This window comes from Blennius ocellaris (genome assembly GCF_963422515.1).
Source record: "Blennius ocellaris genome assembly, chromosome: 8".
Lineage (NCBI taxonomy): Eukaryota > Metazoa > Chordata > Actinopteri > Blenniiformes > Blenniidae > Blennius > Blennius ocellaris.
This window is the reverse complement of record NC_137657.1, coordinates 18,778,731-18,802,854: the sequence shown is the minus strand read 5'-3', so window position 1 is coordinate 18,802,854 and position 24,124 is coordinate 18,778,731. Positions and strand designations below refer to the sequence as shown.

General features: G+C 39.3%; 1 protein-coding gene across 1 annotated transcript in view; it reads left to right on the top strand.

Moving 5' to 3' along the window:
* The window catches only part of LOC308133227 (CUB and sushi domain-containing protein 3-like), a gene marked incomplete at both ends in the record, with an annotated part of 215,521 nt that overhangs the window by 121,643 nt on the left and 69,754 nt on the right, over positions 1-24,124 (top strand). The window contains 12 exons of the mRNA XM_080500528.1: positions 388-501; positions 1,084-1,179; positions 1,563-1,766; positions 7,774-7,898; positions 8,082-8,178; positions 8,982-9,086; positions 14,820-14,938; positions 17,488-17,557; positions 19,185-19,301; positions 19,597-19,806; positions 20,335-20,523; positions 21,279-21,456. Coding sequence (XP_080356654.1) covers positions 388-501; positions 1,084-1,179; positions 1,563-1,766; positions 7,774-7,898; positions 8,082-8,178; positions 8,982-9,086; positions 14,820-14,938; positions 17,488-17,557; positions 19,185-19,301; positions 19,597-19,806; positions 20,335-20,523; positions 21,279-21,456 — 1,624 coding nt within the window. The remainder of the gene's footprint in view (positions 1-387; positions 502-1,083; positions 1,180-1,562; positions 1,767-7,773; positions 7,899-8,081; positions 8,179-8,981; positions 9,087-14,819; positions 14,939-17,487; positions 17,558-19,184; positions 19,302-19,596; positions 19,807-20,334; positions 20,524-21,278; positions 21,457-24,124) is intronic.

The window sequence follows — 24,124 nt, the reverse complement described above, 5'->3', positions numbered from 1 at the left end:
ATCCCCACCTAACATTTGAGTACGTTGAGTAAATGGCCGTGGCTAAGCACAAATGGTCGATGCTGGATACAATGTTGCACTTAAACGTATCATCCCTTGCTCTCAACGAGGAGGACATTTTTTCAGTGTTGCTTTTTCAAAAAGAAACTCGACAAGCTTGATTGGTCTCGTTAACAAGTCCATCTTCAGTACTGTTGAGTTTGCAGGTAATGCTTCATGCTTCACAGATGTTCACCCCAGCAAAGCAGAGATTGAGCCACTCACTTAATCTCATGATATTGTTGATGCATATCACTTTGTACACAGATGTGATCACGTTATTTAGCATTCTTGTAAACCAGATAATCATATTCTTGCTTTGTGTGTCTCCTTCCTCCTTTGTTCCAGTGCTCTTTGGACAGTTTGTGGTATTCCAGACTTTGAACACTGATGTGGTTGAAATCTATGACGGATCCTCAACAGATTCAGCCCTTCTGTCTTCCATATATGGATCACACTCAGGTAAACACATAACTCACTGACCCTGTAGCATTCTTTCTTTATTGAGAGCAATGACACTGTGGACTTAAGTGGTCACTTGACAGATGAATTATGGCATTGTAAGATAGTACGTGACATTTGGGTCAATTGTAATCAAGTGATTATTTTCCCAGAAAAATGACAAATCTGAAATCACAGCCTATCCTACGTTATTATTTCATTATACTTTACAGTAGGTAATATTACATCATTCAACAATGATTGCCATTGACTAAACAAGTGGGATCCCAATTAAATCCAAAGCAAACAAGACGTTGTAAATTGTAACACTTTTGTTGATTAGCCTGTAACATCATGAAAAATATGAAATGAATTGCATTGAGTTTGTAGCCATACCTTGGAGTAGATAAATCAAATGTAGATAAAAGTACACATCACATCAAAAATTGTGTGTGTGCATATATATATATATATATATATATATATATATATATATATATATACACACACAAAACAGAACTGAATCAACATTCATGTTGCTGTTATTAAGAACAACTATAGCACAGTCTATAAAATATGTCTCCTTTGATTTTGATCATTTAGGTGAGACGCTTCCTTTGAGTTCCGGAAACAAGATCACTCTCAAGTTTACTACAAATGGAACAGAAACAGCCAAAGGATTTCATTTCGTTTACCAAGGTAAGGTTGCTTTTAGTGCCACATTATCAGAACTTTGATGTCCAAATGTGCTTGGTGCATTATCTGCCTTTGCTCTCATAACCCCCCCAAAAAAAGAAGAAGAAGAAGCTAGGCTCTCATCATAATAAGTGCTGTTCACCAAAGTGCCACTGGATGTAGCTGAGCAAGGCAGAATGATGTGGAGTCAAATAGCCTAACCTGGCACAGCAGACAAGAGTGACTAATGACGTGCGAGGACATTCACAAGGGCTCTACTCTTTCATTTGGCCTCCTTTGTCTTGCCATCTCTCCTTCTCCCTGATGTGTTTCTGCGAAGCGCAACCACCCACCAGTCTTTGTCTTTCTTCTTCTCTCACACTTGCTCCCTCCTCTCTCATTCATAGCTGTCCCCCGGACAAGTGCCACTCAGTGCAGCTCAGTCCCTGAGCCCCGGTTTGGGAAGCGGATAGGAAACGACTTTGGCATCGGTATGGCGGTGCTGTTTGAGTGTAATCCAGGCTATACGCTGCACGGCTCTAGTGCCATCAGGTGCGAGGCCGTGCCCAACGCTCTGGCCCAGTGGAACGGCACTGTGCCCACATGTGTCGGTAAGAGTCCTCCTCTTCAAAACCTGATACGCACCTTCTGCATGCGCTTGAATGCATACACACACAGCCAGTCCCTCAAAGGTGGCGCAGGTGCACAAAAGCGGTTAGTGTCTGTTTTTCCTTGCCACTATTTCTCCTTAATGTCTCTCACCCAGCGCAAAGCAGCTGCCTGTCTTTGCTCTTGGTAGATCAGACAAGAAGAAAGACGCAAGGGCAAACAGAACAACAAGTTATCACATAAATTTTCCACTTCGACAGCAGGTTTGGTCTTCCGTACCTTCCCACACTAATAGGTATATAAACTGTAGTGTAAAGAGAACATGTCCAACAACAGCCACTTTTATGTAGGACTCTAAACTTTGATGCATTGTATCCCCGCATTTTCTAATCTAATGAAGTTCACCTCTGCAGATTTAATACACTGTCATGCCACATGTAAATAATGGTCAACTAAACATTAAGAAATGATCGTGATTTATGAGTATTAGAAAACATATCACACATTTTTGCAAACGTTTTCTTTGCTCTTTTGTTGCATTATGACACATTAGTTTTCTTTTCATTGTGGCAAGGAAACTGATTCAGTTTTCTGAATGTACAAATTTTGTATTATTTACTTTCCCCACTTCCTAAATATGATCAAATGCTTAAGATTACTGAGCTTATTTTGTCAGTGAACTCAGTAATTCATAATTATTATTGGAGCAATCATGACAAATTGTTTTGGTAATAGACATTGTTTCCCTGTTCTACTGGATTGCTTGATTGTCAAGTGCATGATAATTCATGTGAATAAAGAAATGTTATGCTGGTTTGACATTTAGTGTTATAGTCAAAGAAATATGTGTATTTCTCTACTGATGATAGCTTTCACAATCACTTTTTTTATTATAACATTATTTCAGTTGACAACGTGAAAGGAATTTAAAGTCGCTCATACTGGGGAAACCTTCAGAAGGTGATCACATCAATTTGTATCAAACTTCAGCACCGCTTCCAGTAATTGAGTAGCTGTCTGTCCCACAGCTGTACTGCTTTGGTTTGCTCTCAGATCTGAGTTGTATAAAGAAAAAGCTGAACTATTTAAAATGAAACTGCATTCACGTAAACCCATGGAACCAACAATCCCGAGTACTGATCACTTAAGAGGTGAAGTGTCAATGTCATGTTCAGTTAGTTCTGCTCTCCAGTGACAAAAAACATTGGTGATTATTGCGCTTTTTTTTGGAGCAACTCACAATTCATGTTTCTTTTACCATTGTTTCAGAAGAGTTATGGCTGAGTTACGGTTTACCAGCTACTGTTAAAATGACAAGGTCACAGAGATGGAACCACACAGAAAATAAATTCCAGGTTGGGTTGTAGTCAAAGTACACCATAACCCCGATTTGGATGAGTTTGATTACTTATTGAAAAATAACCAAAAAAAATGTGCAGTGACTTCTAACAACAAGCTGCTACTTCAATTTAGCAAACATGACACAGAAACCCACTCAGGGACAATCCACAAACCAACTATTAACTTCATCTAAGAGTATTACTTTAGTCTTCATCTGCTGTTGCAGCAACCACATGTACCTTTGAAAGCAGTCAACAGTTACTATGGAAACCAGCAGATCTGAAGCATCAGCTCTGTCACACATCCACTTCTTTTCTATTTACATATAGCCTCACTTGTTCCACCACTCAACTTGTTCCACAATAATACAATACAACACATGAAGTATGTTGATCAAGTTCTATGCAACGCTTCTTACGCTCCTGACTTTGCCTTGTTTTTTTATTTTAAAGAACAAGAGGTCTTACAATGAATGCTTTGCACATCAATCAAATGATACACACCTTTTGATTGGCTCGTGAGCTACCTGTGATCAACTTACTGGGCACAATATACATTAAAGTTACTGTGGATGAGGACATAAGATGAGGCTTAAGGAAGATTCAAAGAAGCACCCCCAAACAAGAATAGGACTTATTGTTCACAGATAATACAAGCATGCTTTCAGGATTCAAGAGCCACTTTGTGGTTTCACATTGGGTGCAGACTGTCTACTAAAGTGAAAATGCCAGCATGAATAATCACACACCACATTTATAAACATGAACAAATTTGTGTTTTGCCTTCACACTTACTGTGCATGCATGCATGGGGGGGCAGCGGCATGCACTTAGTCTCACAAAGACACCCACATGTCTACTTCAGGGAGACACAGTACTATAGATGAAGTAAGGCGGAATCTATTGAAGTCGGGCCTTGTGCCAACCAGCAAGTAGTCCCAGCCGATGAGTGCTAGAAATTTTAAGCCAGGGTTCATGCGAGTTTACTGCCAAGTGTTAAGGGAATAGCAGTGGCACGCGCAGTTCCATTTTAAACACAAGTGATTTTTATCTGGAGATTGAATCTGGCTGCAGCATCTCCCCCAGCGGCAGTGTACTCGTCCAGAATAATGGATATAGTTTCATGGAAGCTTCAACAAAAACACTATGCTCAATTACTCAAGCCCTTTTTATGGGATATGACGGCATCAGACACTGTTATCCCAGTGACGTACCTGCATTTCAAAAGCTATATTTCCACCTCCTCATCTCTCAGTGATTGACCTACCTCACTGTGCAACACTTGTTTTGCTTTCAATTCCACAAATACAGAGCTTCTAAATTGGGGCTTTAGCTGGCAAGCTTGTACAATGTTGTTTGGTGATTTAATTAGCTTTGCCTGAATAAATGCATAATGTTCCAGTGCACTCTGTTGAATTTTATGGGGAATAGCAGGCTTTTTTTCTTTTTTCATTAACAAAGGTGATTGACTCTTTTAAGTATGACGTTATGCAGATCTCTCAGATTCTCAGGGTCAAGAGTTAGGTGGTAGACTCTGTAAATATGTGCTAATGCGACCAATGGATTGTACAAATGAACAAGGGTCTATTACAGATTTAAAACCATAGATCAGTAGCTGGGTATAACCTTGTGTTTGGCTGTGTCCTGCACAACTGATAGAACAGGTACTGCAGCTCTCACACATACTGGACCATTCCTGTTGTAAAAAAATAAATAAATAAAAGTCCTCAATGTTGCATAAGCTCACAGATTGCCGTGATTCATAATAAGTGTGTGTGCCCACACAATAGAATTCACAATTGGCTTTAACACTTTTTCAAAGGTGTCAACAAGTAATGATAAGCTCTATTATTATTATTATTATTATTATTATTATTGTTATTGTTATTGTTATTGTTATTGTTATTATTGTTATTGTTATTATTGTTACTACTAGTAGTTTAGAAAGGACCCTCACTGAATTTGGGTGAACTACAATTCAAATCATATTGTGGTCTCTTTCACATTTTGTATGAATTATATAGACTCTAAGCATTTACTTTACTAAACTAGACTACATATGAAATGTGTTCACATTTAATTTTCCTGATACTCTGTCGACTATTTATAACAATGACCTACGGGCCTCGATCTGTAATTTTATACACAATGTTTTCCTGAGAATACCCATGTGGAAAAACCTGAAAAGGAACCCACCTTGTGCTTCATATTAAGCTTACTAGTCTCATACTGTGATTAACTCTAAAGTGTCCACTTTGCATTTTTTAATATAACATATATCCTGTTCTCCTCAGCTCCGACATTATGATTTAAAAAAAATATTTTACAACTTTAATAAGGATCTTATATGTGGCTGGGCTGTTTTATTTATTATTTACAAGTTATATATAAAATATATTTACAAACGTTAACGTACTTGAATCTATTCAAGGGGAAACAGTTTCAGTGTTATATCCACAGTTAGTTCCAGTTCAACTGTCATATGTGATGACTTTGGGCTTACAATTCTACTGTACTAAATGCTGCTTTTAACTTTTATGTCTACAGTCAAATGTGTTTAAGATTCACTGTGTAGAATGCCCTTGGGCAGAGATGAAAACTTTTTTAAGTAGTACATTTATTAAAAAAAATCATAATACAATTTTTTAAAGGACACATAAATATTAAGGATGTTTATGTTTGGCAGATTATATATTTGTTCCCAGAAAATTATTAACAATAGACCACCTTGGTGACAACTATGAGGAAGAGGTTGTATGTGGATATTCCACATGTTATTTCGGCTCTTCATTGTTCGAAGAATCAAATGGTAAATCCAGTCTCATACACAACATCCAACAAGAGATTTAATGTATCACATACATTCAAGGAGCTTCAGGATGTGACATTCTGAATGCAATACTAGATTTTAAGAGCTGACCTTCAATTTTCATTTGCAGAGCAGAATTCAGTTACAACAACCGGTATCCAGGTGTGCTGAAAGAATCTCGTAACATGTGTCATACAATAGCTGAGGCAGTCATTACTGTGGTGGTGATTATATGGCAGTGCGATGTCTCCACTGTGCAATTGCACCATGAACAAAGGTAATTTTCTCAAATGTGTCATTCAGAATGAGAGGAACAAAGTACTCACTTCCCCACCATTCTCTTAAGTGTCTGCAGGAAGTTATCACCTTTTAATTATTGATGAGATTCATCTTGTGACACAGTCGTAGCTGGAACAGAGGGTTTTTTCAGCAAATGTTCCAGCTTTTGTGATGATTAGCATACTTTTCCATTTCTCTCATTTGCTGTGTCTCACCTTTTACGTAAAAACCTGCAGTGGTTGAGATTATTCTTGACCTGAACAGGGTAAACCTTTGTCCTTGACAAATCAAGAAAAAAAAAAGTCTGGTTTTTCATTGTGAGAGCACTTTGTAATGTTTTCTTATGAATTACTTTCATTGTAAGGAAACATGTCTTTTTTTTTAACAGTCTGCTTTCTGTATGAACAAACAGAACTACTTTATATACAAATTGAAAATGAGTTGTCCTTGTTTTATATTTGGTTGTATGAAACATTTCAAAGGATTCTGCTCTACAAGGTTGGTTAGGCACAAAAATTAATTGCAAAAAATGGAGCCAAACACTATAGAATATTGCTGGCTGGATGCTGTAGACATTGGCACCAATCTGAAAAGCAATGAAGAAATTGTTACCATTTTGTTATGTTGTGTTATAAGACCGTGCCCAAATATATTACAGGCCCTGACAATGTCAGCACAACTCGATCAGTGACTCCAATTCAACATTCAACCAGTATAACAGCGGGTTGCCAAATCTATTGCTAAAGTTTAGTGGTAAAATTTAATTGTAACATTATAAAGGAGGAAAGATGGTATTGTACATGGCTTGTGATAGTTTGTTTTACACATCACACTTGAGCTGTTTACTTTTATGTAGAGCATGACATAAGTGGGTAGTGCCGTGCTCGGATCCCATTAGTGTGAATAAAAAAGGGACATTTTGTAGCCAAAAAACAAAACAAATCTTCTCTTGCTTCCGGCTGCTCCTTTCAGAGGTCGTCATGGTAGATCAATTTGATAAACATGTTTGATTTAAGCACAAGTTGTATGCCAGTTGCTCTTTCTCACACAAACCTAACCAGTTCTGATAATGGTAGAACATATTATAATGTTCTGCTTGAAAAGAAATCATGGTGTGACGACAGTAAAAAAACAAAACAAAACAGGTTGTCCTACCATCCTTTAATCCATCGAGTCCCTGTGTCAGTGTGTGACTGAGCAAACTACTGAACTTCAAGTTGCTCATAATGTCGTGCAAAGCAGCTGTCACAATGGGAGTGTGTGAATCAAATGGTGCATGTGACTGATCATAACTGTGTTCGGACTTAAAATTCAGCAGCTTGCCATTTAATAAAGGCTTTTCTTGCCTTTGATTCAATGGAATCGTTTCACAGTTGCTCATTTAAAATCCATTTGTGCTGCTCATTTATAAAGGGTGGAAAGAGGCTTTTAAACGCTCGTCCATTTGCTGCTTCCTCCACAGTGATTTCCGCCTACGTCTGGCTTTGCAGGTGCATTTGTGACTTCAGTTCGCCTGAACTTGGTCATCACTAACCAACTCTCTTTTCCACTCTATTTCTCAACATGTTTTCCTTTTCGTAGTTCCCTGTGGTGGAGTGTTGACTGACCGCAGAGGCACCATCCTTTCTCCCGGATACCCAGATCCATATGCCAACTATCTGAACTGTGCTTGGAAAATATCTGTTCCTGAAGGAGCCGGCATCCAAGTAAGAAATACAGACTGAAATGCAGATCTCGGCAGTGCCATGTTTAATAGGAGATGAAATAATGATTTTATTTTCATTCTTTCCATAGAGCGCTTAAATTACCTATATATTTTTGGTTATTACTTTTCAAATATATGTATTTTCTTCTTTTAGCATTCTTATTAAGATATGTTTCTCTCTCAGATTCAAGTTGTGACCTTCGCCACAGAGCACAACTGGGACTCGTTAGATTTTTTTGACGGCGTTGATGGCAATGCTCCAAGGCTCGGTAGCTATTCAGGTAAATCTGATACAACTGAATTTTTGTTGTCAGCTCCCACTTGAATTTCAAGCAGACGTCACAAGGCCCCAGCAGCAGACAGATGTGGTGATGGAGCTGATGACATTTGGCATGTCCTTTGAGAACACGGTCTAAAAACCAGTTACAGGAGTCAAAGGAGGGGAAAAATCCCTCCCCCTTCACACAATGGCCCTCTCTTCGCAGTAGAGATCTTCATAAGGCAAGCCTATTTCAGCCTGAAATTTCATCAATGTGGCGTTGCCTCAGGACTCACATTATTGAAAATAGCACATTTGCCACATGGCAACCCACAAGAAACAAGCCATCACATTGTTTTAGATGCTGAATCCGAGCATAGGAGGAACTGGTGAAGCATAATGACTTCTGCTTCAATATCAGCCATCAATTTCATGAGATGAGATGTCATTTCTTCAGTGGTGAATATCTTGTTGGAACAAAGCTCTGTAAATGGCGAAACATCTCCAGGCAGCTCTACCAGTGGACGGAAGCTATTGAGTGTGAAAAGGCTGAGGAAATTTAAATATATGGGGTTTTTTTTCCCCAAGCATTTGCTATTGAATTTATCATGTCCTCATTGCTTAGAATGAAAGCAATGGTACTTTGTTGACGTCAGCAAGGACTTACAGTTCATTCAATATATTCAAGGTTTCATTCATTATATTCATCATCAGGTTCCACTTGTGTTACTGTAATATGCATGTTCACAGGTTTCTGAAAGTTTAAAATCTGGAGTCTGGACCATTTCTCACCATCAATGTTGTTTTGTATGTCACACAATGCAGGCACAACAATTCCCCAACTGCTGAACAGCACGTCCAACAACCTGTATCTGACCTTCCAGTCTGACATCAGTGTGTCAGCCGCTGGCTTCCACTTGGAGTACACAGGTATGAGGAGAGACGGTTTGTCTGCCTGCCTGTCACTTTGTCTGTTGTCAGTTTATTTCTGTGTCCATCTGCCACTGGCTTCCAGCTGCTACACAAGGGTATGAGAAACAAGAAGGACAGCTGGTCTGGATGGCACAGTCAGACCGACATAGGGATTATGTGAGGAGTTAAGTTGGTGTGTAAAGTTTTCTTGTGATTCAAAGTCTTTGTATCTGCTTCCCTGGCCTTCCAGCTTGGTATTCCCTGGTGGTCTTTGTTTTAAAATGTTTCACAGCTTGAGGTTACTGGACCCGAATCCCATTTCATTTCAGGACTGAATTTTGCTCTTCTCTCAGTGGACTATTCACTTAGAGGCATATTTGCTGAGGAGCATGCTAAACATTTACCATGCTCAAAATTTAAAGAGTGTGACTGGCCCCAGTGGAGTGACTGATTTACTCAAACCTCCCTTTGAAAAATTGTGGAAATGCAAATGAAAGCGGTAGCTGCAATTGATTCATGAGCCTTTCAGCAGATTCTTAATACCGCAGTTCAGCCTTATTTACATTTCAGCTTTTTTATTGTCTCCTAATGTGTCATTAGTTGTCTTCTAGATAAATTTTAACTCTGTATTTTCTCTCTGTGCTTTACATTTATCTCCCCTTTGGTTCAGTTTTTATCACAACCTGCAACATGTGCGGCTGTGACTATGAGAAGCCCATTGTAATTCACTGTCTCTGATCCACAGAGATGGTAGAGAAAAAGTACAACCGCAGAGGGAAATTAAGAGTGGACAACTACTTTATCATGTTAAGATAGTGTGCAAAAAGGATAGGCCATTATGACATCCCTGCCAATGCATCCAATTCAGATTCCAGACACAGCACTACTACAGAATGATATTCTTCTAGGTGAAGTAAATTCAGACTAACAGCCGTTTTCCACAAATTTGTTGCAAAACAAAACCGGCATGAAAATAAAGAAAAAGGCTGTCACTATATCTGTCCTCGCTGTCAGTCTGTGAGCGTCATACCACTGTTGTGATCGACTTCACAGTCATGTCTCTCACAGTCACTGCTGCGTTTTTCTCGCTTCGAACCACTCTGTAGTCATGTCTCTCAGTGGGCTCTTTCCTTTCTGTGTTACCATGTGTGTACACACACACACACACACACTCACACACACACACACACACACACACACAAAACCTACTGCTGAGAATCCCTCTTGTGCCATGTCTCACAGTCAGCCATTTCCTCTATGCGTGTCTTACACTGCTGACCTTAAAGTGTATTCCCTGATGCTTTTAGTTAACCACATTCCAACCAAACTACCCTCTACTTATTCCATTGCCATTTACAATAGTAAGCACCAGGCTTATGGTTCTCACATTTTGGGTGATGCCCAATAGTTGTGAATGTATGACTAGGTGTTTGTTTCAAATTGTATTATTCTCGTCTGCAACTTATGCGACATCCACATTTTGGTTCATTTGTTCAGTCCCCCTCTAGTCTGACCGGTTTTATTTTTGGATCTAAACTATATATGCTTTCAATGTGCCACTTATTTTTCTACATATGCCAGATTTTGCCTCAAATTAGAGCCCCGAATGCTTAGTGCTGTGGGAAGAAACGGCAGCTGAGTTTGGCACAGATCCAGCCAGTAAACCATCTGTTTTTAAAATGTTTCCTTTGGGTAATTGCTGCAGTCCATTGAGACCAGCATAGAAATCCTGTATACCACCCATGTCTACAACATCTTAAGCGCCAAGTGTTTCAACCAGCTCTCCCAAGGCAAAAACTATGTTGTACATGAAAACAAAACTGGTGCATTCTCACTGCCAATATGACATTTTCATCCCAAATAAAGTCCCACAGTTGGCTTCAATCATTGCAGTCTGGACAGGCCCGTGTTCTTCCCGTGTGATCTACATGCATCGACTGGGGCAACAAAATGAAGTGGTTATAGAGTCACATTTTTATCTACTGAATCTGCATACATCATGACTATTTTGCTGTTCTTTTTCATCTCCATAAGCACTTGTAATGCAGCCCCTTTTAGAGCGATTGTTCAATCATACACAATTGTTATGAACACAAATCCTTTAACCAATGCTTTCACATAGAAAAAAATAATGAAATTGTTTTTATTTGTGTGTTCGTAGTTATAGCTTAAATGTCTATTTGCATGCAACGACAAAAGTTAAAAGGAAAAGGTTAGTTTTTTTTTTTTTTTTTTTTAAACTAAATCCAAAATTATAAAGATCAATATAATCAGGAGTTATCCTTCCAGTCTTTTAAATTAAAAGTTATTTCGTGTTTCATACACAGTCTTGCAATGTGTTGACATTGTCCTACTTTACCCAGAATAGAAAGTATAATTTTAAATGTGTTAGCGGCAGAGTGACAATCTGGATAAGTTGAATTAGTCATTCTTGGAAATTACACCACCCACTGCAGATAGTATGAGCTATTAGCTGTTGTATTAGCTGTAGTTGTAGACATCAGAAACGGAGAAATAAAAGTCTGTTTCATTCCGAACATCCTTGTGTTTACTGGTTTAGTAGTATTTATCTCTAATATCAGGTTAGCATGGCCTCATAACACACAGCTCAAAATCCAATTTTAGCCTATTGTTTCATCTTTATTGTCTCTGATAGAAGAAAAAAAATATTGGGGAAATTGCTTCAGGTGTTATTTTTCACTTAATGATGCCGGTCATCTCATGTTCCAAGCAATTACACCAATTGTTTTATATCATTTTGGGAAATTCTGGTTGGATAGTTACAGTTGTGAATAATGATGATCAGTACAAAGATACAAACATTAAGACATTGTGGATTTCATGTCTGCTGATTGTAAAGCATCACCAGAACTTAATTTGTGCTACAAACAAGGATAAGTGGATGCTGGTTTGTAAGCCATGTGGAACTATGTCATTTCATTAAAAAATATTGAAATGGTGAATGTGACTAATGTAAAGTATTTTGGGAGTGCTCAAGCAGTTGAAGAGTTTTGCATTTTTGCCATTTTTCCAATTAAGCATCTTAAACTGAAATACTTGAGTTAAAAAAACAGGTTCTGAAATGTACTCAGTTCTGAAAATAAACATGTAATCTTCAACATTGATACGTCTACAGTGTAAACACAGGAGTTAACCATTTTCTATGTTTATCAGAATGGATACACTTGATAAATCATTAGCAATAACATAGACCATTATCCATTGCGTTGGAATTATTTTCTACATTAAAATGAGAAATCCCTGGTAGAACTTGATATACAACAATCTGAATTCCAGTTGAAACATTTATGTTGTCATTCGCCCAATAGTGATGTAACTTGAACATTCTTAATTTTAAAACTTTAATGTAAATGACTGTTTCTGTCTGCGACTTGGATTCTTCAACTGTAACTCGGAATTATCCTCAGAGGTCAAAACAAGCCAGGTTGAAGATCCTGAGGACAAATTACACATATTTGCCTTTGCATGTAGGATTTAGCAAAATTAAAAGTTGGGTTACCAGAACAAATGGATACCTCAAAATGCTACTGATGTACAATTACACAATCCAAATACTATGCTCCTCACTCTGGTGATCCTTATGTTGAAAATTGCTGTGTTAGGCCTCATAAGTTTCACAAGTTTCATGTCGAGTTTGGTGATCCTTGTCACAGAAGCTCTTATACACAGACATTTCAATCCCGTTTGAGTCCTGTCTGGTTTATTTCTATAGGAAAGCCTCTTTTCAACTGAATGAACTGTTCTGTGTTTGATAGTCTATATGTGTTGTTTCTGCATCTGCTTGATGACTACTGTCTGATTTGATAGTTTGTATAACTTCATTTAGTTGCATTTATTCCACACTCAATTGCCTTCTACTCAAACTAGTGTTTTCTTTGTCAATATTTCATAATGGATACAGAAATATTGAAAAGGTTTATTCAAAAACATGTTTTAAGCTGACAACTAGAGCTAATAAAACTATCCGCAGCAGTACATTTGGCCAGACGGTGAACTTAAGAGATGACTAATGCCAGACACCATTAACGTTCTATTGGGCAGATAGAGTCGGCACCCCATCCTCTTTAAAATATTAAATGCGCACGACAAGGACGGGACTCCTTCCAGACCAGACTGCCAATGCAGGCGAAGGTATCAACCTTCTCACAGCAGGGTGACAACACTGCCTGCCAAAATGTATATTCTGACACCATGACTGGAGACCATCGAGACTCAACGGGAAGCAGTGCCATATGTTAGAGGGCACCAGCTATTCGCCTGAAATTCACTTGACTTTTATTATTATTATCAAAGCTGGAACTGCCATTGAAAGGCATTAAAATGCACTGCTTAATGGAAGAGTTCAAAGAAAATAGTCAGGCTCAGGCATCCTCAGTGTTGGGGGGCAGATAATATTTTAAATAAACGGAATAATAATCATCTGCCTGACACATAATTTGATGGCCTACATCACCAAATTGTCTTGAAATCAATTAAAAATCTAAAGCCAAATGATTTGTCCCCTATTAAATCCAGCATTCAACAAAACTTCTCAGCATCACATTTTCCACCCACTCAGCTTGTACAGATGGTCTTTGGCTGAACTGCTTCGGCGGCTTCTTTCTCATTGCTTCCTGATGTGTACCTCTTGGGTTACAGTCTCCTCCCACTCAAATGTCCTCTGTGACTTTCGCAAGATGTCGAGTTGAGTGGAGGGACCACTCTTCCCATACAGAGATATGAAGAGTTGCTTGTGGATTTTTCATAATATTTTGTGGCAGTAGTGTTTACATTTATCCACCCACCTACTTGTTAAGACATGTTAACTCTTTTAGTGGGCCTCAATGTGAATGCTTATACAATTTTTTTTTTCTGTTGTTGCTGTGTGCATGTATTGTTCTTCCAACTATCTCTCACCTTTTGGTCTACTAACTGATTATACATGAAGGGGAAACCTATTTTTGGTATTCAGTGTAATTTTCTCAGTTTTGCAGCTCCTTGTTTCAAAGGAATTAAAAGTATTCTGAGTCAAATAATAGATTATGAAATGCTTAAAAATCATTTTAGCTCGTTCCATAATAAAGTAAAATATGAAATGTTTTCTTCAGTGCCTGTGGATATATTTTATATATTTAGTGACCTCGAGGGCAAATGAAATTGAGACTTGGCACTATTTTTTCATCATTTTCTTCTGCGAAAGTAAATTTAGTGTAGATTTTCTTAAAATGTCAGACACTTTTATTGCCCAGAGCTGGCATTGTCGTTGCTTTTAAGCCATTAAAAGACACAATGCCAGGCTTCTCACTACCTGGCAAGTGGCACTGTAATCATTTTGTTTCAGCGGAGCTCACTGCGTCTGTCAAGTAATACTTCAGGGATTGCTTTGTAATTTCACAGTGATTGCTTCAGATCACAGTCAGAAGGATTTTGCGATTACAGCCACGAGTAGAATAGCTTTATGGCTTGTCCCAGTTTCCAAAGTGTATGACGAGGGAAAACGAAAAAAAAAAATGGACTTACTCAATTATTATGCAATTACAAGCACATTAAAATGAGGGCCTGTAATTGTATGGTAAAACATTTGGGTGTAATTTAATTGTTACATTTCTCCATAAATATTTGTTGATTGCATGTAAATATTTCCTTGAAGGGATGTAGCAATATCAAATATGCCGTTTCAGCTTTTTATTGGACATGTTAAGCAGAAGAATGATTGCTGTCCACACTTGTGTGTTGTGACTCTGTCCTAAGCAATAGGTTTGGATTCGTGCCCAGAGCCGCTGCCTCCCAGTAACGGGCAGAAAGTGGGTGATCGCTACACTGTGGGTGACATGGTCTCCTTTCAGTGTGATCAAGGATTTTCACTACAGGTAGGTGAAAGCTCGTAGCTCTGGTTTTCTTACAGTAAGAGGGAATGTTTACAAAACATTGAGTGATTCAAAGTATAGTGGAGAGACACTTGGCCAGTTTACACATCAATTAACACAGTGGCATAGTTATGGACAATAAACAGGCGAAGCCATTCAACATTTTAATTGGCATGCTTTTCACAGTGTCCTTTAACATTGCAAATGTCTAGCTTTTTTTTTTTTTTTGCTGTTGGAATACAGCATTATACATTCCTCTCAAAACATCAGGTAAGAGATCTCGTCCATATAAAAAAATACAAGAATAACCATCATTTAACATTAGATTACACCACTTTTACTGAAGCAAAGGAATGGATACTTTTGTGTTTCTGTTCCTGATGTGCATCTCCTCAACATGCAAGGGTTGCAGTGAAAACTGAAATGCAGAAGCAATGCAAACATTACAATTTTAAGTACTATTCTATAAGTAGAAATGGAGTGTTTGATGTCCACATCTGTTAGACCATTTTGGTATTAATTTGTGGAGGACATCAGGGTCATATTATCAGAAGTACCATATTTCATGAACCACATCAACTATGTGGACAAAGTTATGAAGTGAGTCATGAGTTTTTTAAAAAGGACAAACTGACCTTTTATGGAAAAGAATATTACTTTTGTTGATTAAGCACTTTTTCTAAAGTTTCTGCAATGTAAACTAATGCAAAGTGGTCCGTACCTAAAGTTTGGCTTAATTCAACCACTTGAACTCTGACGGGAATGAATTTGGGCTCTTTTCGAAAAAGCACTCTGAAAAAGTTATTCCAGTTGATTTATGGCATTTTTAGTTTAATCTTGGAAAATCCCCAAACGGCTAACTATCTGATCAAAGACAAGAAGAGGACACCCACTGTCTTGGCATAAATCAGTAATGAAGGATATACATGCTCCAAATACTGAGCCTCAGATGCTTTCAAACCCCCGAAATATCAGCAATTGGTCCACCCAAAGCATTGACTCCCTCTAGCATGAAGAGAGCAATTTTGTCAAGTGCCAGGAGGATCACCATAAAATTTGCACTCGGGAACCCAAACAGCCACTTGCCAAAAAGGGTGCAGACAGAAGGACAACCTCATCAAGCCAGGACCCCACAGTGTCCACCCACCTACTAATCAGTGGTCACTTGATCGTGCATGATGATGTATGTGTCCTCGATAATGAGCTACGCTGAATTGAATGCAACATCAAAAACACCTTGTATGTATGACACCTATCTCTGCAGTGAAGAGGGAGCCAGTTTTTTTTTCTGTATTTTACAGTACTGTGGTTGCAGCTATTCCCCAATCCTCTGTGAAGAGTACACAGAGCCATTGTAATTAATGTTCATGGCAATTTGCATATGAAACCAGTCACTGGTTCTGTAGTTATGCAACTGTGCTGGTTTCACTCCTTATGCAACAGTGCTGTTTATAAGGTTGGGGATATTTTTGGTCAGCTGAGACTGACGTCACTGAGATGAGTGACAAAACAGTCGTTTTATAAAACTTTCAATCCAGTTGAGCTGATTTCACTTTTCACAGATTTAAAGGAATACCCCAAAGAATGAGGCTGCCAAAGCAATGTCACAAAGTTCTGTTGTGTATAACATTCTTGTGTGTGAGAGGGGGACAGTGCAGGAAAGAAACGTGAATAGAAATGTGTGGTAATGGTCAATGTATCTCTGCCTGTATCTTCATTAGTTCCCATGTCTGTGTGTACCTGCACGGTTTGGTTTTCCATGTCAAAGTGTGCCTCTGCGAAAGCAGCTTTAAGTTCTTCCAAACCGTCTTGAGTAGATACTGTAGAAGTGGCGTTTTGAGCTGCAGAACCATCCAAGGCCACAGGCGATGGATTGTGTTAACAGTACCCTCACTAATCCCACACTGAGTTTGCTTCCCAACTTGGGCATTTACTTCTTTTCACATTCTCTCTGGACCAGCCAGAAACTTCTCACACACATCTTCAGGCTGAGTGTCTGAACACTTGAAATAGATTTTCGGCTCTTGTTGAAATAAAAGTACAAGTGCTGGTGATCCCTTTAAGCACAGGTGTGTGCCTGTGTGTTGTAGAACAGTGTATACACACACGTTTTTATAGAGATCTGGTGTAGGTGTATGTTTTGCTCAAACATCAGTTTGCAATTCACCAAAAGCTTCTGAAAATATTCAGGCTGAACTGAAATTTTGATGGATTAGAACAATGGCATTGCTATGAATGTGCAACCCCAGTGGAAGATTTTTTATTTTTTATTTTTTATTTTTTTTAATGTAACATTAAGCTAGTTTTAAAGAAGGGAATGCTTTCCTTGTTCTTTCAGGTACTTTTACAACCTAGCTAGCGGCAAAAAAGGTTCTTTCTACTCTCAATAGCATTTAATTTTTGCACAGAGCACAAGGATTTTGAGAACTCCCTGAAAAATGACACGGGGAACAAAATTCCTTAGCATAGACATAAAATGTGCCTGATTTAAGTTTGATCTCATTTTTCACACAGCACTGTTGTTTACATTGATGGTTTGTTTTCTTCAACAGGGTAATGCATATATTACCTGCATGCCTGGTCCTGTCAGAAGGTGGAATTACCCCGTACCTCTATGTTTAGGTAATGTATTATCTTACACAGCCTGACATCTCTTGTGAACCAGGTCTGAATTAGGTAATATTGTAGACAACATAACCATATTTGCAAACAGCAGCTCAAGCTCTTTCTTCAGTACTTTGCTTTTCACCTCTCCTCAGTGACTCATTTGTCTTTTAATCTCCAATTCGGCCTTTCCCATCTATAATTATTTTACTCGTATTCAGCGACACAATAGATCACTGGCCTCACAGAGGACTTGTGATTGAATTAAAGAAAGTGACAATTTTATTTGGGGAGAAGTGGAATGATGATGGTTAGGTGTGGATGGCTTAGGTGATGGGTATTGTGAATTTTCTCTTTTGCCTTCAGTTGAAAATCAATAAGGCACACCATCACAGTCTGATATTTGATTTCTGATACACCTGATGAGTCTGAAGTCTCCCCTGATGCTTCCTGTGCTGTTAATTGCCAGCCTGATGGATTAGAGATGACTAAAAAACACTCCAATTCCTCCTTGACCCATCACCTTTTCATCGCCACCAATTACACATGTATACAAACACACTCAGAGATGACACATGATCTGAAACACCTCACGGTGTCTTTAAACACACTGACAATGATGCATTCTCGCACACAGCGCTCCTCGTGTAAATGTTCTTTCCTCACGGTTTTCACAGTTCACTGCAGACATAAATCCCAGCTTTACTGTTGACAGGCATGTACTCGGATGCCCGTGTTCTCTCGTTAGCTTAACTTCTCGCTCGCTTACCATACATGCACTCACCCAAACGGCGCAGGATCTATATTCACTTTGTTGCCTGTAAACTCACATCAAAGTGACTGCATGCTTCTCCGCTAACAGTAAAACATCCTCCGAAGTGCACCCACCTCCCCCTTTCTCTCATTTCATACACAAACAGATCAAGCAGGTTTCTGCACACCAGCAGCACTATTAAATCCCAAGATAATTTTTGACTCATTCTGCACTTGATTTATGGTCCCTTATTAAATAGCAGCAATACCCCTGTGTTTCCCACCAGTTGCCACGTAAATGTGCCTTCTGGAGAATTAGTAATCATTGTGGTGCATTCTTCTGAAATTCTATGCACCCGGTCGGTAGGACTGGATTATGTGTCACAGGAGAGGACGATAAGTGTAACCTTCACACCATACTGACGTGTTCTCTAAAGTGAAGATCGGTAGGGGTTTGCTGGGAGGAGGTGAAGTAATCACCACCACTGCTGAGTAAAACGGTGTTGGTGTATTGAATATCGACTCCCTCATTTATTTTGATTTAAAGCGCCACCGAACAGCAAATATGCTAAGTCTGTTATCTTTTTATGAATGCCCTCATGTAGTATAATCCATGCGGTCAAGGAGAAGTGCATGCATCAGTCAAAGACATGCTGAGATGCAAGACACCCTCCGCATGACTTCTATGTTTAGAATGGCTGCTCTTATACGCAGCTCTTTCTTGTGCACATAGACAATATCATGCACATAGTAAGGGTGTAAGACCCACAGAGAAACAATGCTCTTTGCCCTCCCTCCTTATTAACTCCTCTAGTCAGTGTTTCTTTGTTTTTCCATTGAGTTGTTTTGTGAAGAAGTGACATGTTCTTTATCCTTGGTTGGTCTCCTTCAGCTCAGTGCGGCGGCTCTATGACAGACTTCAGCGGCATCATCCTCAGCCCTGGCTTTCCAGGGAATTACCAAAGCAGCCTGGACTGCAGCTGGAGAGTTCAACTCCCGATTGGCTTTGGTGTGTATACACATACTCCCCCACGTGTTGTCTCACCATATTCTGTTCATTCTTCTACTTCTTCTGCTCTTCTTATGTCTTCTCTCATGCCTGTTGTGCTGCTCTTCTGTGTCATGTTTTTTTTATCATCTCCTTTCTTCTCCCCTTTTCCTCATCATCTGCTTATTCTCCTTATCCATTATCCTTCCCAGCTTTTCCTATATATCTGAAGCAGCATACACATTCACTCATTTTAAATGTATTCACTTTTTTTTTTAAGATTGCTCTTAAATTGCCCTTTCTTTTTGCTCTTCAGGGATCCATCTGCAATTTCTGAACTTCTCCACCGAGCCTGTTCATGACTATTTGGAAGTCCGCAGTGGGAGCTTTGAGACAGGAACAGTGATTGATCGGTTCAGTGGTCCTGTGGTGCCCAACTCTCTCTTCAGCACCACACACGAGACGACGCTCTTCTTTCATAGCGACTACTCCCAGAACAAGCATGGCTTCCAGATTGTCTATCAGGGTGAGGAACAAAGACTGGTAGAGTTGAAATTGGGTTTTAATCAAGCACCAGCAGAACTGAAAGACAATTGAAGAGTTTGGCAAACAGAACACATAAGTCCATCATTTACTTTAGACACAGATCAGGGACAGAAATTAGCCCCGCCAGACAGATGCTTTCATGAGATTGTAAAACTACAAAAGGTTAGAGAATAAAGAGCCAGAAATCATTGTTGACATCCACTGAGACATTTCATAGCATGAAACCTTGAGTAGTAATAATGTATATTGATGGAATGCTATGTTTTAAGCCAATTTTGAAAAGAAGCTTTTGTATGGCACCTTTATATTTTGCAAATCTTTTGCATAAAGATTGATACATTCCATCTTATCAAGGTTTAATAGCAGCAGCTCACATTCCAGATGTTGACTCTTGTAGGTCATATTTCACCTTTTATGGGGATTTGCATATTTACTATTTCAAATCTACATCCAATAAATACACTCTGTCTTGTGCATGTATAACTTTTTCCCTTTCGGTTCCCTGCAGCATATGAGCTTCAGAGATGTCCAGATCCACGTCCGTTTCGTAACGGCATAGTAATTGGTCAAGAGTACAGTGTAGGGATGACCATTTCCTTTGAGTGCCTGTCAGGTTACACACTTCTTGGAGAGCCTTCCCTCACATGTCTGCATGGAGTCAGCAGAAACTGGAATCACCCCGTACCTCGTTGTGAAGGTGACTGACTTGTATTTTCAAAAAAACCTATGAGGAGTTTTTCTGCTGGCGCCAGTCATATCGAGAATGAAAATGTGAACGTTGCTGCATTCCACTCTTCCATATAATGCTCCAGCAAGGCATTGATGCTTCCCTCAAACAACCTACATACCCAGTAGTATCAAATAATGTTCATCAGTGCTGGAAAGGGTTTTTTTTGCCACTGTTTCCTCAATGTTAGTTTGAATAAGTTTTAAATAAATGTCTGCTAATAAGTCCTTGAGAATGTTATGCATCCACTACCTGAGAGATGGACTAAAGTGAAGACTGAGATTTTTTTCAATCTGCATTTTCCAGTAAAAATCAGATCTTTGAAGTTATTCTGAATGGAAGAATATAGGTTCTTAAGTCTGCTTGTTCTCCCTTTTTTCAAGCACATTAAAGAATTGGATTCCAACAATGTAGCACTAATTAACTGAATTGTGAAGTAGTGCCACCCTATATAATGACATTTTCGTTAAGCATTTGTAAGTCTTTCTTATAAAGCTTTTTGGTCTGTAGATGTCGTACTTCCCAAGGTATCTCAACAGATGTCACAGAAACATGCTAAATTATTAACATATGTTTCAAGTCCACCTTGTATCATATCAGAAAACCATATTGTTACTGTAAGATTTAAAGGACTTTTTATAATCCCAAGAGAGTGAGTGAAAGATTTTCACTTGCAAGGCTTTCTATAACTGTTTAAAAAACTCTCTTTTTTCCCCTCTGTACAGCTCTCTGTGGTGGGAATGTAACATCGATGAATGGCACAATTTACTCTCCAGGACACCCGGCAGACTACCCACATTTTCAGGACTGTGTCTGGACTGTCAGAGTACCCCCTGGCTACGGCATCTACATAAATTTCTCTGTCATCAATACAGAGCCAATCTATGACTACATCACTGTCTGGTAAGTGCCCAGTGTGATATTGTTTATCAGTCATCAACTCATAGCACTCATAAAACGCTGTTGTCTGTAAGCAGGAATGAATATGATGTTTTACCAGCAGTGTCTCAGAGGCAGCTTTTCTCAAGCTGTGTCTGTGAGCTCTTCAAAACCAGTCGCAGATTTTAGAAGCTACTTAACGGAAAGCCACAAGTATTTATATCCATGGAAAATTTAAAAGTTGCATCAAGTGTGTAGTTCATATCCTGCTGTTGGTGATGTGGTAACTCCCAGGAGATCTGCAGTGTTATTCTTTCCACGAGGAAAAACTGGAGGGGAGCTAAGATTTTCACTCGGTGTTAAATAAGTTGTCCCTTCATTTCTAGGCACACTCAAAAGCTGCTCAAAGGGGATTTAACAGTTGACAAAGCATTAAAGCCACAGGCCCGTTGAACAGGTTGTGTTCACAGCTGAAGAGGGGACGTCCGAATAAGTTCAGTCAACAACCATTCCAACTTGTTGACCTCGGTCTTGACATCTGTCGCCCTGTGGTTGTTTTTCTGACAACTTGTTTCCTTTCAGCCACTAAAACCAAACAGATTTTGGCTAACTGAAAGATGTTGAGGCAAAGTCTGAGTCATCATGTCCTCCTTCTACTCGACAAACTTATGACAGATGTTTAACTCCGAACTCTCCAGTGATTATTACATAAAAACACAAATGTTTACCAGCAAGAAAACATCCACTCATAGTCACCGGGATGTTTGTTTGCATGTAGAAACAGTGCAAACTTTGTGATCAGACACACTTATACAGCAGTAAACAATACTACCTGCCTCCTGACTCTCCAGCAGCTGCCTCTCATCTTCCCACCTCTCCCTCTGCCTGTACTTTATTGGAGCTTCTTAGTTGTATAGTAAGCCTCGGGCTGGCATGGAACAGTCCTCATGGGTGCTTAAAGAGGGAAATGCCTTCCAGCGTGTCGGGCTGCCATTCATACAATGGGAGGAGGGACCACTGTTTTCAAATGAAATGGCGCATAAACAATCTCTCCTCTGGTGGTAGCATTTCATTTGCCTGCCCGGTTGCAATCAACCATTCTGCTGATCACTGAAAAGAAATTGCAATAAGATTTTCTTTTGTGTGTATCAATAAGGTATTAAAGACACACGTGCATGAACTAATCATTTAGTGTTTGCTATTCTGCTGAGTATGGATAGAGCTCCCTTTAAAATGTCTAGAATAAAATACAACTACGTGTTAATTGCTGTTGGGGTCCATGGATAACTCAAGGCATGCTTTCGATTTGAAATATTGGGATTTCCGTCTGCAACTATTGCAGCTATGACGTTGATGGTTTCACAGATGTTTGCATATTGTGTAAATTGATCTCTTAAACAATCATGCAAGATAAAAGCATTTCCTTGACCACTTAATTGATCCTGCTCCTGTGTCCTGTGAAGTGCCCTGGCAGCCCCTCGGCGAGGACAATAATGGGTTCACGCATAGGATCAGGGTTTCACCCTGTGAGAATGATGAAAATATCTCACATGCGTATGAATGTGTTAATGCCAAAGGGAGCAGCATCTGCAATTTCATGATATCAATTATAATGACAAAGCATTCTATTCTATTCTATAAATTGTTTCCCCTGTCCGCATAAGAAGAGATAGTTCCCCGTTTCGGAGGCAGGACCCAATGCATATACCTCATAAATGGCATCGCTGCTAATGACAAGTTCTATTATTATCATTGATTTATCTACTCATCCATCTGCTCATCCTGGGGTGCAGGCAGACATGAAAGTAGGTTTGTTTCAGTTCACCTGTTGTAGAAAGTTTTCCCTGAGAAACCTAATGTGTAAACAGTTAAAACGTGCTATATAATAACCACATAGAAATATCTGCACTGGTGGCATGTCCATGGTATACTTTGCCTTCATCCACTAGTAGCTGGGATCAGCTCAAGTGCCCTGTGACCCTCAACTGGATAAAGTAATCTAGAAAACCGATTGATGAAATGTTTCTTTGTAGCTAGTCCAGTGCATCAAGAATCACCTTTTTATACATTTGTCAAGGTTTATACCATCATGTTACCACAGGACAACATCTATTCTCAGCCACTTCCCTGTCGCTCCACCTGGGGGATCCTGGGGTCCTCCCAGACCAGCTGGAGTACATAAATATATTCTGGGTCTGCCCCTGAGGTCTCCTCCCAGTCTGACTTGCCTGATGTCACTCAACAGGGAGATACCCCCCAGGCATCCTAATTAGATGTCTGCGTTGCCTCAACTAGCTCTTTTCAGAAGGTGCGCTATAGCGGCAGGTCTGCTCCAAACTCATCCCAGATACCTGCTTTCCTAGTCTGTGAAGCCAACTTGCTCAGCCTGCCTTTTTCTGCTTTTTACTCGCATACATCAGGAAGTGCACATCGGGCTTACCTCCATTTTGATGATGGCATTAAGTAGATGCCATTTGTCAGTTCCAGTTGTCATGGTGATCTTTTTTCCAAATCAGGATGCATACTACACAAATTTGTGGAGTTGTTCCAGTTCATTTTATTTCTCCTTTTTGTAGTTCATAGTCAGGAAAGAGAAGGATTTTTCACTTCCACAGACATGTTCACCCTTTACAGATAACAGCTATCTCTCAATTAGGTCTCAAAAGTTAATTACAAGTCAATTACCTCTGGT